Source organism: Lepisosteus oculatus, chromosome 26 (genome assembly GCF_040954835.1).
Source record: "Lepisosteus oculatus isolate fLepOcu1 chromosome 26, fLepOcu1.hap2, whole genome shotgun sequence".
In the NCBI taxonomy this organism is placed as follows: domain Eukaryota; kingdom Metazoa; phylum Chordata; class Actinopteri; order Semionotiformes; family Lepisosteidae; genus Lepisosteus; species Lepisosteus oculatus.
In genome coordinates this window covers 6763776-6782853 of record NC_090721.1, presented here as the reverse complement: position 1 = coordinate 6782853, position 19078 = coordinate 6763776, and the positions used below count along the sequence as shown (strand labels likewise).

Here is a 19078-nt window from a genome sequence, read left to right as displayed (position 1 = left end):
CCTCTCCTGCCTTGTCAGCGAACCGCATTGTTTTGCTTTTCTGAAAGAAGAAACAACTCAAGCAAGCTAAGAGGTTTTGGCAGGGCTCGTTTGGGAGGGTTAATGAATCCATCATATTGTATTTTGGTTTAGTGAAGCATTCACACCCTTCAGGTAAAGCACTCTTTCACTGCTGAAAACGGTGCTCTCTGCCTACCTCCTTTCCTTGTCCAGGAAATCCAACACCATTCCTGTTATACAGTTGTTGTCCGATCCATTTGAAGTTCCACAAACAACAGGCTTGAACTGAATTTAACTGAAGCAGAAAAACTGCATAATTGTTTTAACTTCACACATATGTTTTATGTAAATTTGCTCTGCACCGACTTGGAAATTTCCATTTTTTGTATTGGCCTGTATAATAGCCCCCAGTTCATTAAAGCTCCAATGAATGAAACTGCCATGCTTTGTGGGTCCTGATTCTTTGACTTGTCAGCCACTCTTGGGACCTGTTTCGGGGACTGGTGATAGTTCAAGAATCTGGAATTCCCCCCGTTTGATTAAATGAGTGCTTCCTTTCTCTTTATATGTTGACATCTTTCTTATTAGTTGAGAAGATGTTGGAAAATTACAAATAACCAAAACAGAAATGAGGATGCCACCTCAAGTATGTTTTAGCTTAGCACAAGGGTGGACTAGACTAAAAACTAGCTTGAGACCACTGTAATTAAGCCATTTCTAAGAACAATAATAATAATATTTGCTTACACTTATATAGCGCTTTTCTGGACACTCTGCTCAAAGCCCTTTACAGGTAATGGGACTCCCCTCCACCACCACTAATATGTGGCATCAACCTGGGTGCCAGAACACTCACCACACATCAGCTATCAGTGAGGATGAGAGCAGAGTAATGAAGCAATAAAAATGTTTCTTGATGGTTTAGCATAATTGCAAAGATTTTAATGTAAAATAATCACATTTTTTTGCAAAACATTCTTATTCAGTCAGCAAGGATCAATGTGCAGGTATGTTTCTAGGTTCACTGTGCATCATTAACCCCCTGTTGCCTAGGACGATTTTCTCTATATCTAGTTCCACTTGTGCTCTTAAGAAAACAAAACTAGGACTGCAATAATGTTGGTTTAAAGCTCAGATTATTGTATCTACCTGAGTTTTCTAATAAAATGGGTAGTTTGGATGGATACTCGATTCTTTTTATCTGGATTCCACATTCCAGGATCTAGTGTTTTACCAGTATTGCGTGATTAAAGCAGAAGTTTAGGGAAGTGCATAATAAGTAATTTAATAATCCTTAAAGCAATGAGGCAAATTAAATAAGAAATACAACTGTATGAAAGTTTTTTGACTGCTCAGAATCTTTTTGTCAGTGATGTATAACAGTACCAGCACAAAGGTTGTTTAAGTCATTGTAGACTCCAGGTGGCCCCTACACAGTAGGAATAGCTAGCATTGGATCTTTCACCATGCTGATGTAAGAAAAGCCACTGCAGGTGTATATATATATGCACAGAAAAAAAATGTTGTAACTCCATGTTACAGAACGTACGTGAACTCGAGTAGATGTAATTTTTATTCGGTCTTAAAATTCTTCCATCTAAAAGGTTGGTAGAAATTGAGTTTATTTTACTAAAACACAAAATACTGAGTTATATGTCAGAATTTTTTAAAATTGTTCCTAAAAACATGTGATTACCAAGGGTTTTCTTTTGGCAGCTAACTAGGTATACTGTCAGAAGGTTGAGAGGCTAAGTGATTATTATTATAGAACTTTAGGAAAAAAAAATCTATTTGGAAAAATTTAAATAGAGCTTGATTAAAGTGTTAAGTGCTTGGTAGAGAATTGTCCCAAAAGGTACCCTTCTCGTCGCTTCGGAAGCTGCGCTGCACAGAGCTGCATGGGCAATCTGCCGTGCCCTCATTTCATCTGATTTGCATGCTAGAGAGAATTAGGTAATTGGCATTTATGCAGAACAAAAGAGGATGTGCTCTTGGAGAAAAGGGGTTTTCAAGTAGAACCAAATGCATATAGTGTAGAGGCTTTATACAGCACTGTGTGTTCCTTCATTAGGAGTAGAATGGGCTGTGCCTTGGCAATAGAAATTGAGAGAAAAGATCTTTTCCGCAGTTACTTGGTTAGATGGCATCCGACTTATTAGTATGTGTACAAAGTCATGTGTAAGCTTGAGTGTGTGTGTGTATATGTCTTAAGCATATCTGTATATGCATGTTGTTTCTTTGTTGTTTTCTCTTCTAAATGATTCATATCTCTTTTTAGCTCTCTTGTTACAAGACCACAAAGGGTGAAGATCCCTAGTAGTCTTCTAAAATCTTTAAGCCGTTCTATATCCATTTGAACCATGCTTTTGTAAGAGTCATTTTTTGTAATTATGGAGTGCACTAATCCAAGACGGGGACAGTCTCTCTGCTCAATAATGGGTGCTATTAGCCTTGTTGGTTTATGCTGCAGAGAGAAGAGGGGTGATGGTGGTATGCCCAGCAATGCACTCGAAATCAGTTTGAACAGGCGGTTATCTGTCTGTGGCAGAGTTACTGATGTTTGCTTTGTCAACCTATTGGTCCATGTGTTTCCTCGTTTAGTTTTATTAATTAAAGACTATGAAGTCTGTTTGAGCTTAAATATTTCTAGAACTAAATATTTTTTCTGCTGATATCAGAGTGAAACAGATGTTAAGTGAGAGCAAAAGAAAATTTGAACTGCAAGTTCATTTTTATTCTGTTTTCTCTGGGTGCCTTAATGTTGCTATTAATATTCATTCTGGAGAGGCATGTTATTTTGATATGTGTCTATTATCCTGAACTCTCCTGATTTGTATTCCTTCTAAAGAGTCTTAGCAAGAGCGGAGGTTTTAGAGATCCCTGTTCTTTCAGGGATCTGTGTGTCTGGCCATTGTTTTAAGTGGAGGAAATCATATTATAAATGCGTTGCGTTGATGGTATAGTGGTGAGCATAGCTGCCTTTCAAGCAGTTGAGCCGGGTTCGCTTCCCGGCCACTGCATCACAAAACATTTGCCGGGCAGTGCGGTGGCTCTGTGGCTGAAAGGTTACCAGTTCGAATCTTGTGGCCGTGAACCTCCACTGCTCCAGGGGTGCTGTATAAATGGCTGACCCTGCGCTCTGACCCCAAGCTTCCCACACTGTCTGTGTGTCTCATGGAGAGCAAGTTGGGGTATGCAGAAAGACAAATTCGTAATACAAGAAATTGTATATGGCCAATAAAGTGATCTTATCTTAACTTAATTACCTAACATTTTAGCTTCTTGAAAAAGTTATTTTGTAGGGATTCAAGTAATTCTTATTCCTGTATCTCAATGATTATATTTTAAATGCCATTTTTTATGGGGGAGAGTGTTGTGCTGTGTTCTCGCATCTTGCCCTTTAAATTTCCATCATTCTTGCTTTACGTTTTACGTATGTATTGTTGATGTGAACCTATTTACAGGCATCTACCACTGTCTTATTTATGTTGTACCCTATTTCAAACTTTTTTGAAATTCCCAGAGGTATTAGGCATTTGGCTGTGGGCACTTTGCCCTTTAAAGCATAAGCTTGGCACATTTTTCAGCCCAGTACCATGTTCAACTATGGAAATTGCCCTGCCTTTCTCCTTGTGGTTGCTGTACCTTTTGCTTCTAGGCTCAGCGCTGCAGTTGTGCATCATCAAGCACACAGGAGATACAATCTCATCCTTCCCCCTCTACAGTTTCACTAACTTGAACTCCAGGCTGGGCGAGCTCAGATTTAGGGCTATGCGTTGTGTATGTTAAATACACAAAGTGTTTTCTACTGAAGATACTACACTTATAATGGATGTATAAATGAGTGTTTATTGTTGTCATTCAGAAAATAACAGCATGACTCTTAAGAGTAAAGAAACACTGTGGGTAGCCTCCTGTTTGTGTTTATACTTTATACAGAATTATACAGAGGGCCATTTATGTTCATTGGTCCTATGCACACAGAACAGACTTGTCAGCTCTAGAGTAAGGTGAAGTGTTGAAGGATAACACAATGGTCTTATTTTTTCAGTGCAAATAAAGTCAAGCTTCTACTGACGTCTGGAGGGCGGGGGCCCATTTCAAGAAAATTAAAGTAAATTATTTTTTTTTGCAACGGGTGGGTTGTCAAATCTGGGTTTGTGGTCAGAACCTGGTTTATAGAGAAAACATTCAGACCTCAGAACCACAGTGAAGCAATGATAGGTCATACCAGAACACACAGGCCGGGCAATGTGGTCTGGAAGCGATTTATTATTCACTTAACAGGAGCCGATGACCCTGGGCAAAATGCTTGTGCCTCTGGAGGAATCACTCATATCAGCAGACTTTATTCCTTTATTAGCTTTGTACAGTCTTCAGTATATTTTGTATTATAGAGTGAGGTTGTATTTGCACCATGGGGAAAAAAACTCAAGTGTGGGTTATATTTACCAACTCTCCTGTTTTCTTGACTGAATCAAATGAGGAATATGCTCAGCGAACTTTATACGTATACGTACTGTATGAATTAGAGACTAATTCTCTAAATTCATACAGTATACGTACTGTATGAATTTAGAGAGCCACCTGGATGAAGTAAAGGTGAACCAAATAGCATAATTATCAAATATATTCATAGCATTTGGTTATGAAAACTTGATTTTTCTGAGATTGAATTGGGGTGGTACCCAAAGACAGTAGTACCTGCTGAGTCATTCTTTGTTGCTTCACTAAGTTTGCTTGCACAAGTTTGTTTAACATTTGTCACTAGATGCAGAAGCATAGCAGCATTTTAAACAGTCAACTGTAGGAAAAAAGTATGTTTTCTAACATTTAAAATAGTCTCTTTTCCAAATGCTTAACCACATAATATTATACCAGGCAATAGAACTTTGTGTCAAGTATCTAGCCAGGTGACTCTGACTTTCCCCAGATTAAAGCACACTCTTGGTGCATGTGGGTAGTATGAGCACTTATTTCTTTTACATCATTTCGGTGAAGACTGAGGTAGCCACAAGCTGTTTTTCTAATTTCAAAGATGAGAGAACAGAAGATCTGCTATCATACAAAAGCCAAATCTTTTTTTTTTCTTTTTTCCCCCCTCCATGTCACAGAGCAGTAGCTTTATTCTCTTTTCTAGGAGAAGAGAAAGCTTTATAGCTTTATACAGTGTTCTTTGAGATTTTATTGAATTTTCTGGGGACAGAACAAGTATATTACCACACCGATGGAATACTCCAACAATATTGTTACTGAGCCTAGAGGGATGACGCTTCGATAAGAGCTTTAAAGCCCCAGTGTCCCACAAACACATTCAGCTTTTTACACTTCAAACAAAGTCCCCTGGTATCTTTTAATGCTCTCATCCACAAATAAGGCAGCCTCGTCCTCTAATATATTGATACTTCTATTTGAATTAATTTTAAATTGAATCGATTTAATTTTATCACTTAAATTAAGTTTTATTCTGAGAAAAGTAGTGGTGCTGTTAATGTATGCTGGGAATTACAAGACAACTGTTTGTGACTTCTAATCAAGATTAGTGAAAATAATACCATCGCTGGAAGTTAGCTCTTTATGTTAATGTCGGAATAATCAGGGCAAGTTTGAATTTCAACATCATTGTCAGTGGTGTGTACTTGTTGCATGCTAAAAGGATATGCGTATTTTTTATAAAAAATCTTAAAATTATTCTGAAAAGGACAAATGCAGTGTATTTTAAAGTCTTGAAAAGTCTGCAAAAATTTTGAATCGTTGAAAAGGAATCTGAGAAACTGCAGCCAAACAGAATTTCTAACAAGAACTCCAAGGTATTTGTTTATGTGCATCTTGGTTTTATTATCATATAGTAAATGATAGGTTTCAGTTTTTTGCTAGCTTTCCTCTTTCATTCTCAAAACGAAGGCTAGACATAACCACTCCTTACCCCCTAATCTTACAGTAGGCTGTTATGATCCTCTCCTTGAGAGGTGATGCAATGTCAGATGAAGCTGATGTTTTCTCTTAAAGCACACATATACAAGTAGAACCAAAACAAATGCGATTCACGTAAGCTACTAATATCAAGATAAAAAAGGCCTTGAAAGACTACATGACAGCTTTGCAAAATAAAGAACCAAACTGCTAAATTATGGCAGCTGTCATGAAGAGATTGCTAAGTGACCAGCTTGGATAATCATAGTGAGCCCATGTACATTTAGCAAGAAAACTGCTTTGCTTGGTTAATTACTTAGCAGCTGCTCCTTGATCCAAGCATATTGCCACCACAAGGAGTCAAAAGAAAACTGAATGGCTTGGTAACTTCTTCCACACTCCAATCTCACTAAGGACAAGTAATAGCCATTTATTTTATGTATTACTTTAATTTATCATTGTTTTCCTGCTCCTTCTTGTGGTGCAGCACAACACTTAAGTCTCAACCATTATTAAAATTACATTTACTGTTTGGTATTATTGTACAATAAGGAACTACATTTAATGTTCTAGCGTTTGCTCTCTCTCATGCTAGTTTACAGAACTAGCCTGCTACAGACTGTGATCTCTTGGTTAACTCTTATATTCAGAGTTTGCTTTATAATATGGTCTAAAGTATGTAAAGCTTTTTTTGAATGAGGTGAGTCTTGTACAAAAAATAAACTTCTAGTTGAACCTTGTTTTGTAGTGCTTGTAAAAAAAAAATGGAAAGTGTGGAAGAGCATGGTCAAATGCTCGTAAAATTTACCGTGGCAGGAGTCTGTAACGGACAGGCACTGGAGACAGATGTAGTGATGAATTCCTAGCTGCTGTTTGTTTTCAGTGCCTTGTTGGCTGTGCTGTGTTATTGCTCTCTCTCCTCCACCCCTAGAGGAAACCCAGCTGTGCCATTTTTTTTCCTTTTTGCCTAACTGCACAGCCTCATCCTTAGGGGGGAGTCTGTCATAATAGCCATTGTCATAATTGCAAAGTTAATCCCTAGGATGCCATTTTTCCTTGCCACTTAGCAACAATGGTGTGAGGAGGAGGCTGTGTAAAAAATAATGGCCAGATCTACAGACACTTTATATCGATGACATGGAAAGAGGAATAACAACGACATCAGAGAAAACTTCCTCTGGTCAGACATTTCTTTGAAAATGAAAGGAAAAAAATTCAGTACACTCATCAATAATGTATTACCAAGATTTCATGAGAAACATAACTGCTGTTGTGTTGAATACTAGCAAAAGCGGTAGTGTGACTTATAATTGTCTGCCCAATGGACTGACAGGTTACATCTAAATCAAGGGCTTAAAATCATTGAGATTTCTCACATCTGTTACATTTAAGTGCTGTTCCTTCCGGGATTTGGAGCCCAGTGAATGGTGAGTAACATATGAAATACAGCAGAGAAGAAGTAGCAGAGACCACAGTGTTGTTGTAGTTGTTAAATGTTGCTTGGATAAATAACCTGACTTGGGCAATTATTTACTTTTTGTTAAGGCAATCAATGTTCTCCAATTCCTCTGATAAATAGCCTAATCTCAATGGCTATATATATACAGAGCAAGTCAATATTTCTTATCAATTTAGATTATGCTGCTAAGGAAAGACCTTTTGAAGTGGAGGGAAACAAAAAAAAAGAATGTTCATTACAGGTCTGACAGCTGTTTCCTGGTTTTTATAAGGGAAAAAGGCACTACATTTGTGAAGGAGACCAAAGACCCCAGAAAACAAATCGCTGAACAACTCAAACATTTTTATAGTGTCTATTGTGATGATCTGCTCCATCTCTAAGGACTTAGGGCTCATGACACATGAGGGCTTATGTGTATTGGTCTGCATTGATAATACAAAATTCTGCTACATGTACTATGCTTAATATCTTTCTACAAAAAGAAGTTACTTAGAAAAATAAACTAGGATTTAAATGTACTGTACACACAACCTGACAGGTATGTAGCGGAGTTGCAGGGGAACATTGCCTTTTTACTGTCCTGTGATTCAAAGTGCAGTAGACAGGTTGAGTAGTGGCCATTACTTCACATACCAGGCTAATGCTCGTTAATTTGATTTAAGTGCTGTTTGGCATTTTTGAGGTGGGTAAAGGAGGAAAAACTAGGTCTTGACTGAATTAGGTATACTGACAACTGAATTTAGGGGGTAAAAACAAAATGCAAAAATTCTCCAATTAAACTGAAAGGAGGGAGGGTGGTGCAGTGGTTTGCTCAGCCAGCCTGTCCCCTCTAGGTCTTGTTACACGTTTTGGTCACTGGGGATTTGAGTCTGGCCCTGTGCAGTTCAGACCACAAGGCCTCTAGTCAGCTATGATTTGGCACGAATGGCTTAAGAGAGAGCCTGAATCACCCTTTGCCGAGTTGTGGAGGAGTGAGTGGAAATGCTAGTGTGCATGTGGAAGCCCATGCTTTGCAATGACTCAATAAATGCCAATGAAACTCAAGCCTTTCTTTATTTTTGAGCCAGTGTTCCAGTCCTTGGGGGATTGTGTTCCATAGGTCTTCTAAGATATGGTTGTAAAAGTAAATTTAAATTTGTTCATTTGTCTTACCTCTGGTAACTAAAGGCCCTGTATTCTGGAAACTAGGTGATCCTTTTCTGCAAGTGTAAACACCATAGAGGAGCAGGACTTTAATATGTATCACTTGTTCTTGTTTTGACTAATCTTAGCTGAATGCTGGAATAGTTGGTTTTAGGATTTCACTGTGTGCGTAATGGGCAGAGCCTGGGCATGAAGCTCAGGTGACATCAGGTGGGACATGTTGCCAGCACACCGAACAGGACTGTCTGACTTCCATTCAGCAGGACATGCGTGTATGTCTGGGGTCTGACACTGGTTTGTTTATGCAAAGAGACCTGCTTTATAGCATGAGTAGTCCTCAAAAGAACATAGATTTGAACTAAAACATGCCTATTTTGGTATTTTGATATTCCAGTATAAAAAAATTTCAGAGATGGCAAAGCTATTATAGTAAAAAATCCAGTCATTTTAAAAATGTATACTGCTTCCAGCCTAATAGTGTAAGTAATTTGTTAAGTGCTTATAACTCCCCTGCTAAAGTTTCCAAGATTTTGCCTCAAGCAAGCACTTAATTAGCATATATTAATTTTTCAGCAAGGCTTTGAGGAGCAGTTCTCAATTTTTCTATTCCTTTTCTCCCCTTAATATGAAAATATTCTTTCATTTTCCCAGCTGTATATCAGGTCAGAAACCTCATTGGAATGCAGTGTAGGTTATCTGAGGGAGTGTGGGAGGTGAACTGGGCTCTGTACCTCTGGGGTCCTGTAATAAGCTTTAAGCTGCTTGTATCCATCATAATTGTGGAATAATCTATTGACTATGGAACGAGTATGTGAGACATATAATTATTTCAATAATATAATATTCAAAGAAAAACTATAGTAGTTCCTCTATCCACATTGTCAATATTTATTGGTTTATGTGTTGATCTTTGATATAGCTGAACAGCACTACAGAAAATTATTTTTCCTCATGTCCTTCATATCATTTTAAAAAATACAAAGGGAAACTGAGCTATTTCATGGCAATAACCCAGGGATCTGGGGATTAATTTGGTATCAGCTGCAGTATAACATAGTTTTGGAAAATTGTCAAGGGCATATAATTACTTAGTAGCTATGCACACTTCTGGCAAATTAAAAACAGGTGCATGTCAATTCTGAGCAGCGTAATCTCATGAAAATATACCACAGTGCAACATCACAGTACCTTTAGCTAGATGTAAAATACATTTCAGGCCTACCCATAAAAAGAATAGATGTCAGGTAGTCAGGCTAAATGATCTAAATCTGAAAAAGTAATTTCTGAAGGCTAGGTATGCTGACCCTTTTAATCTCTACAAAGTAAGACTTGTGAGACACAGTAGAGCTATCAGAGAAGTGTGAGGTTCTGACCCTGTGCGGGGTGTCTGACTGGACCTGTACAGAATTTAGAAATGAAAAGCTGAAGGCATGGTGTTTGAAGTTCACCCATATACAAATATACTTGACATCTACTGCAGAAATTATTGACCTGTGGGTACACCAGTCACTTAGATTTGTTTCTTTATGATCTGTTTGAGGAATGGGGCTAAACAGGACATGAGATTAACTGCTTTTAAGTTTCAGTAAAATTGAAGAGCATCAGCTTTGAATAATACAGGAGGTTGATCTGGGACAGTATTCCTGTCGGACTGATCAATGCCAGCCATCAGCTGGAAACATGCCACCGCCACTCTGAGACAAGGCTACTTTGTCTCCTTCAGTTGATAGGAAGGCTTCCTGATTGGTTGCTGAAGGGAAGGTGGGAGTGTTTGGCATCCCTGAGAAGATGAGACAAAATCATGGCCGTCAGTTTTAGATCTTAATTACGAATTCATTAGATCTACCCCTTAACTCTGTCTAAATAAGAATCAGCTTGCTCTGCATATGCAGCAACTGCAGCAACTGTTGCTTTTTAATTATTTTTTTTTATCTTGGAAATCCTACCCGAAATGGATTTCCTGTTTTTTTTCCCTTCCTGAGTAGTAGTATGCTCAGGTTGCTGATTTAAATTGTTTCCATGTCTTCTAATACCTTTTGAGTGCATGAGAGAAATTCCCATGCTACATGGGCTACATGTTATTTTCCCTGATTCATTATTTACTACTTTTCTGTTCTTAGTGATTTTTAATTTGTATTAACAGATGATTTATCTAAACACAAGACGAACAAGTAGGAGGTCTGGAATATGCAAACGACACCATGTCTTCTGTGCCCAAAGAATGCACAAAACGATTTGCACCGAGTGTTCATAAATGACCTGTTTCTGCTGGCAGGGGATCTTGGGAGAATAGGTGCCTGACGAGGATGGATTGTTTACTGCACAGATACCTGATATTGTGTGAAAAAACCGTCCATGTGATTTCTACTGTGTGGATTATCCTTTGTTCACCCGGGGATTGTATCCTAGAGCCTGTTCTTTAAGTATCCAAGCAAGTTATTAACACCACACCAGTAGTTCTTTTTCTGTTTTGGCTTCTTTAAGGAAAATCCCAGGGGTCTAGACCTGTTTGTGTAGATTCCCCCTGTTTACATGTACTGTACTTTTGCAAGGAAACTACAAAAAAAACTTTGGCTAAGTGTTTCACAGTTAAGAACAGGGGGATAAGAGACTTAAAACAGAAAACATTTTACGTAGTTTAATACAAAAGCAGAAAATACCAACTGTGCTGCTTTAATGTGCTGTGGGTGACTTGTTTGAAAAGCCTTCCATTGCATAAATCAGGATCTCATTTGCTTCTGCCTGGCATCCAATAAAGGATCCTTGCTTTGTACCTATCTGTCAGCTGTTGATGGTTGTCCTTGTGCAAATTGTTGGTGTAATCTAGAGCTGGAGTGCTTTGGCCTGTCAGTCGGCATTTGCAATAAGCATCTTTGCCTTGCTCATCTACTCACCCTAATTGTATTGTAGTTATCAATTAGAGCTCTATTTATGTACACTAGAGCTGAGATTGGGCCACTTCTTAAAAAGGCAAGGATACTCTTCTCTTATTCTTATGGCTATTTTGCCTTTTCAAATATTTGCACAAAATACACCACAATGTCTGCTGTTTAGGTGACCATTAGGTTCCACATAGACTTCTGACCAAGCACATTCTGTTGTTTTGGCTTTGGAAAAATGTCACTGTATTGTGTATTTTCGTTTAAATAGGAAAATATCTCCTTAACTTTCATTTTCAAGAAAGAATGACAAATCACAGAACTTAATTTTCCATCCCATTCCTAATAGTTAAATTAAGTTTAAATGTCACCTATAGTGAAACCTCAATTGGAAGGTCTCTTCTGAGACCAAGATTGTGTTATTGCTCTTCTTGATAGACATGCAAGCTAGCCTTTTAGAAAATAAAAACATTTTCTTGCCATATATGTCCATGTATGTAAATGTGTGGCGGTGCCTCATACCGAGTGGAGTGGAGTGGAGTGGAGTGGCTTAGGTTTTGGAGAGTGTCTGCCGGCCCCAGAGCGGCCTTGGGGTTTTACAGAGTTTGGCGTCAATGTAACTAATCAGCTAATCAGCACTCGCAGCCAATCACTGCCACGGCTGTCAATCAAGGTTAGCTGTAGACACAGAGGCACTCTGCATTTGTTGACAAGGCTTGAAAACGCATTCGAATGACTGCATTAATATTCCACATTGCAAATATGTACAAATTGGAGCACTACTGCTAAATATAGAAACTGTGAATAGAATGTGGCGGGCTCTGTTTCCTGTCAGTCAAGGCAGTGACACATGCCTCACATTAACAGAAGTAAAACGCAGTTTCATTTGCAGCATCTGCTGTTAAGAATTATTAGCTGTGCCGGCAGAGGGAAATGGCTTGCTCGAAACTGCAGTTTGGGCGCCCCGTAATCAACCATAGATGTGTGATTTGAGATGATGGAGCTGAGGGAGGCGATGGGGGAGGGGATATTGGGAGTTGCATTATCTCTCTTTAATCAGGGTGAACTAGCTTTGGAAATCATCATGGGAAGCAAAGAGGACTATTTGATTAAAAAGCATCCTTGTTGCACTACAAGAGTCTCTTGTCATTTACTTATTTCTTTATTTTAGAAAGGGGCCCACGTCAGTCACCTTTAATCAGTGTCAAAAGTTGTCGTCTTAGCTAATCACAGAATATAAATGAGTAAATATAAACATTACAATACAGGCAAGTTGATTATGAATTTGCGGCAAACCAGCGAGTCTTTGCTGTGATGACAGTCGGCAATAGGGAGACCTATTCAGTGTCTGAAGAGGAGGCCAACTGAGCACCTAGGTAGCAGTTGTCCATGTTGACCTAAGCATTGCCTTCTGTATCTTCTAACTTTCCTGTGAAGTAGACCATTCTCTCAATTATTTTTATACGTGATCTCTTGGTAATCTCTGGTTCAGATGAGACATGAATTTCCATCTGACTTTCTCAACTTTGTGATAAAGCAGTGTTTTGGGGCAGCATGACGTCTGTTCATCTAATAAAAAGTCTGAAGTCTATCCAGTGCCCGAAGGACATTGCTAAAATATAAATTGTCAGCCCTTTTTCATTTCTCCAGCTCTGTAAAGCGGTGGGACATTTCTCCTGAAATCTGCTGCAGGGCTTATGAAATGCATTTGTTATTTTTTTAGTTCTGAACAAATGTTCTAAAATCATGGCTGACGCAATCCCAACCCATAAAGCACACAGCTGCTCTAGGACAGACAGGGTTAATGATGTCCTTGGAAAGAAGCCTTTACCTCGCAGAGAGTTCTGTGTTTAGAAGCCTTGGATTTTAGTCCATGACGTTCAGCCATGTCAGTTTAGAAAAATGAAAGAAAAACTGCATACTGAGCTCCAGTCTTTCACCTCCCAAAGCAGAAAAGCACAAAGGATCCTGATGAGGCTACTTAACCAAAACTGGGGAAAAAAGTCCATCAATATTTCCCACCATTCCCCTTTTTCCTCTCACTTCTTTATTGTTGGAGGAGTTTGTTTTATCAGCACCTTGCAGCCAGAGTGAAGAGAACTCTGCCCAATACACAGTCATATAATAGTATCTTTCACCAACAGCCTGACAGCTAACATTCTTAGCTTAGGGGAAAAAATACACGATGCACCAAGAATTATCAAACATAGTCTGTGAAAGATGACTAGGCTAAAATGCCAACATCAGCAGCAGAAGACCTCACACAGCCTCTAAATAAAAACAAATTGCTTATTTTCCTACATCCAGTGTCATTTCAATTTTTTTCTCTTTCCCTGAAATATTTCCCCCATTATTAGAATGTTCTTACTGATGCCTGTATACCAATAGTCCAATGTTCACTATATATGTTGCTGTTTGTTGCAGATATTGTCAGTTGGATAAATTAAGCTACACCTTTTCTGTAAAAAAAAAAGTATTTCTCACAATGAAATAAAAATCTAAATTGTGGAGAATTGTGTACTGTATACACACATGAATTTACTCTTTTGGCTCTACCATATCCTGGTATCTACCACACCATCTTCTACTGTAACTCTTAACATTGAAATAAATCCATAAATGTTTTTTACTGGGGGTAATTTTTTTCATTCATCCATTATGAGAGAGATGCTTGTTCTTGGTAAACATTGTGGCAGCCCAGAACCTATCCCAGAAACAGATATGCCCAGCAGTACTGCGCCATGTACAGGCCACCAGTCCATCACAGGGTACATACAAGCATTGGGACTACTTTATCTAGTCTGCATGTCTTTGGATGTTGGGAAGCAGCCAAAGCATACGAATAAAATGCAAACTTCACACAAAAGACATGTCGATTTGTAATCAGACCAAACACCTGTAGCAGTAGCTACACCGGCCACATCACTGTGTTGCCCTATTTTTTATTTTTGCTAAATTATCCTTCATCCTTCCTCCATTTGTGCTCGTCAAGGTGCATTTGTCAGTTATCTTTTAAGCTAGCTCAGAAGTACAAACCCTTAAATTATCTCAGGAGAGATGATGACATTCACCAGAATTGTGAAGTCATGTGCATTTTTATTGTGCTAAGAGCTGACAAAGGTTTCAGTGCAAGCACGTTGTGCCTGTTCATGCTTGGAGATGATGATTCCTCAGCCACTTTCTCCTTTCCCAAGAGTGGTAGCACTTGGCCAGTTCTGCACCTTTTCCTAGGAGCTCCTTACCACATTTGACTAGTGGCATAACCTGGATTTGAACCAGCAATCTCCAGGCTACCTGGCACATTCTTCATTCTGAGTAAAACCTTTAATTCAATAAGCCTCTTGGGAACCCTGTTAAATTGTTTTTTAACACCTACCTCTCATCACGGGTTTGTGTGAAAATATCTCCACTGTAATACAGCCACAGCCATTCAAATTTACACAAATAATGAGAAGTTCATATATTAATTGCAGGCGCTGAATCTTCAAATCCCTGAGCAATAAGAACAGAAGCTGTTTCTTCTGTTGAAGCATGCTATTACAAGACGCAGCAACTACATCCATAATTTCAACCTCTCAATCACATAGTCCTGAGTAATCATAAAATGAAGTGTCATTGTAGTGTGGCATTATTAATTTTGTCTAAAAGCACAGAGGCTTAATTGTATTTAGAATTTATGATCTAAACGTTCTAACACTATGCAAATGGAAGTGCAAGGAAAGATCAAAGCTAAGTAATATTTTTTAAAGAAGTATTTAGTGCTGTTTAAGACTTAGATTTGGAATTGATGTGCACAAGATTCTAGTGTGACAAAGCCTGTAGAATGTGTTGTGCTTTCTCAGCTATTCTCCAGATGGAATGATTATGGTCAAGTGATTCCTTAGCCTCTGGTCTTCAGGCTATATAGGCGTGCTAGGATGCATAGAAACCTTTCAAGGTGAATTGGTGGTGAAAAACTCAAGAGCAGCATACTGGTTTGACCCCCTCGTGCCGGAGTAGGATATTGTCCTGCCGAAGCAAAAAGTGTTCCGGTGTCTGAAACGTTCTGTGTATTCTCTGTCCCTTTGTTAAAGATCTTGAGATTCGACAAAGGTGTATTTACTGATAGCATGTATGCATGCTCATTGATCGAGAATCATCTTTGAGTGTCCTGTGTTCCAACCAGAAATGTACTGCTCTTTCTCTAAAACAAGAGAGAAGCATGGAGAAGGAACAGCTGTTTTCTGTTGTCACTGTGGAGAGAAATGGTGAAAGTAATTGCGTTGGTCCAGAGCCTGAGAAATCCCATCAGCCATGGGCTGTTCTGTCAGAAAGTATAAAAACCGCACTAAAAACTTAACTCACCGAAGACAAGCTGACGAGCACAAGTGCAGAAAATGACTTACAACGGCTTGGGAAGACAGTAAGATTATTTATCAAGGGAAGCAGATGAAACAGCTGTAAAAGATGTTGCAAGCCTGGGAGAGATGAAGACTGAAGTCCTACCATAGTGCGTTTCTATTACAAAGATCTCTAGTGATAAATGTAAGTGATGTTGATAAATACCCACACCACCATTTATCATCAACTGCCTCTCCAATGCACAGCTTCTGATCGTCCCAAAGAGATAACCTTCTACAGTACCAATGGGAAGAGTGGCTGTTCTGCTCCTGCTGCCATGTTTCCTCCTGTCATGCAAATAGCCTTTACTACTCATGCAAATGCATGGCACTGGTTGAAGTGTGCAGTCACTAGCCACCAGCTTTACAGCCTGTTGCCAAGTGTGTGAGCTGCTGAGGGCAGTGTGCACCTGAAATGCAGGTGTTTGCACAGAAAAGATATGCAAAAGTAGACAGCTAATATTGTAAGTGAAAGGAAAAGGAGATAACTGGTTGTTTTGCTGTTATTAATAATCTGTGCATTATTCAGTATGTTGAAAAGGAAGGAAAATGTTTAGTTTATTGAAAATGATGTAGGCAGATGTTAAATACCCACCTCATGGTTGAAATGTAGAGTGATAATTGTACCCTTAAATTAGGTCATTGCGCTGTTATATTTTTTTGTTAGTTATAAGCCCTTTTTTGAAATTATCAATTTGAGATTTGTCTTAATCAGTTGAAGTTGTTGATCTTGTTGGTAGTGTCTAGAAAGATACAAAGATGAGAATTTGCTGATATTTTGAGGGTATGTGTGAAATACCTGTATTTTAATGCAATAAAACTAGAACCCTAAACAGAACAACATGAATTTTTATAGCGACACTTAAATGCTTAAAGTCTTCTAGTTTTTCTAGAAGCATTGTTTCCTCACATAACTTGTTTTATGCATGTTTTTGTCAATTTTTATTTTATTACATTCATATCAAAGACCTCACATTGTTCAGCAAGTCACTGAGATAAGCTGAGTTTTGGAGATGCTTTTTCTTCTGTAAACAGTGCAAAAAAAGAAAAGAGTTAATTGAGCTGAACAGGGATATTACTTGGTACATGAGGTATTAATCCCCTTGCCTCTTGTAGAAACAGTGCTCTGGGGTCTGTAACGTCCACATTGTACACAGGTATTTGGTTTTTACATCACGCCATTAAACTACGATGCTATCTGTACTGTGAACATGTGAACAAAGATTACATTTCCTGAATCTCAGTGTAGCAAAGGGACAGGTAGTGCTACTTGTCTTTGATGTTAAAACAGGCGGAAAAGGGTTAGAGAGGTCCTCTTAACCACCTTTATTGACAAGATAAATGAAAGAACTAAAACAAAATGGCTTATAAAAATATCCTTGTTATTTAGATATTAAAATTCCTTTTGTTACTTTCAGCCCAATAACATCCTCTGTGTATGCCAAAACTACCCTTCCTACTGGTTAAAATGAATTTCTATTGTTTTGGTTTTGAACAATCTGGTTTTGATGTTTTAAATACTACCTGACTTTAAAATTTCCTTTTGTTCTTATTTCCTCTTTTCCAGATGGTCACAAGAACAAAGAAAATATTTGTAGGCGGATTATCAGCTAACACAGTAGTGGAAGATGTGAAGCAGTACTTTGAACAATTTGGGAAGGTAAGATCGCTTTTGGGAGTTATTAGCAATAATTCTGAGAGGTCTTACACCATGATTTAAATTGCTGCATCTCCAAATGAGACTGAATAGTAAAACTGATGCACACCTTTTTATTTTTCTATTTTTGTATGTTGTTTTGTGCTATTTTATGACCTCTAGTAAGTCCTCGTATTATGCTGATGTGTGTTACGTGGTTTTAGATTTGCATGCTGGTTTGTTTCTACTGAAGGAAGGTCCCGAGCTGCATGATTTTATTATTTGCAGGATCTTTCTTCGTTTAAATTCTGCAGTTTGATTTTGTTGCCTCCAAAAGCATTTTCCTGTCTTTAAGTGCTGGAAAAATTAATCTTACAGAAAAGCTGTAGTCTCCTCTAATCTCGTGGTGCCTTTCAACAGTGTTTAAGCTTTACCATGTGGGTTTTGTCTCTTATGATAAGATCCATCTCCAGCTGCATCTCTGTCCCAAGATCATGCCAGGTTCTCTTTCCCTGGGCACTCAAAGCCAAAAATGACTGGTCAGACATTCTGTGACTAGGAGCAGCAACCTCAGTGATGCATGCATTACCCAGCCCCATCCAGGAAAGTGCTAGGAAGGTGTATATTGATATCTGTAGCTTCGTAAGCATATGTAGCCGTTAAGATGGAAATTCCTGGATTGCATCATTATCGGTCTTGATTTGCCTTTTCAGGTGGCAAAAACTGTCCTCATTTAAACGACACTGAAAGATTCAGGATTTAGATTTAGTCCATTGTGTTACTCAGTAATGGGCTTTGAGGACAGGGCATTTTTGAGAAAGGGATTTTAATCTCAGTGTATCCTTGTTAAATAAAGGTTGCAATATAAAAAGAGGAAAAAGAAATGGGTACTGAGCAGCAAGTAAATATTCAGAGCTGCCTCTGTAATCATGATTGAATAGGGCTTAACACAAATTTTTCTTGATTGAATGCTTTTACGTTGATGCAGCTTGATTATATGAAGTTTCTTCAGACAGATCTCGTTTTCTGTTTCCAAGCTGGCGTTTTTTTTCCCTTAAGGCTTTTTTCAAACCCTTCTACAGAGAAAAACAAATCAGAGCCTGATTGAGTATGTTTCACTGTCATGCAAAATCAGGGCTGTACTTGGCTTAAGGTCACAGAATTTCAGTCTACTAGTCTCCCCCATCACCAGCCCAGTCCTTTATGCAACTGACAGACTTGGAGGTTTTTTTAATTTAATTTTAAAACAGAGCATACCTGCATATCTTGCAGTCCATGTTCATTATGGCTCTGCAGTCTTAACTTTCTGAAACAGAACTGTAGGATGTTGAGAACTCGGAGCCTGTTTCAGAATGACTTTGTGCACAGGCTGCCTAAGTGCAGTAGAGGCCAATTAAGCAGAAGTGAAGCAGAGGTCGTGGGTGCCCATGCTGCCTGCTGATCAGGGAGCTCAGAGAAGGATGAAACAGGTGGCGTGGCCAATAGGGTCAGAGAATCTGTCTGTTCAAGTGTCACTTTTTGCATCCGTGCAGAACACACTAAACAAGCTTTAAAAGAGAGCATTGCAAAGTGCTTTCTGTTTCAGGTTTCATGAGGCTGCAGGTATTTCTGCAAATTATACAAGCATGAAAAGCTATATTAAATATTTTCTTACTACAGTAATCTATAA

At 38.6% G+C, this 19078-nt stretch overlaps 1 protein-coding gene across 29 annotated transcripts in view; it reads left to right on the top strand.

The window, feature by feature from the left end:
• msi2b (musashi RNA-binding protein 2b) overlaps positions 1 to 19078 on the top strand; it is a 247131-nt gene that overhangs the window by 51017 nt on the left and 177036 nt on the right. For all 29 annotated transcript variants that reach the window (XM_015367411.2, XM_015367421.2, XM_015367403.2 and 26 more), the window contains one exon: positions 17341 to 17433. In XM_015367411.2, the coding sequence (XP_015222897.1) occupies positions 17341 to 17433 (93 nt within the window). The remainder of the gene's footprint in view (positions 1 to 17340; positions 17434 to 19078) is intronic.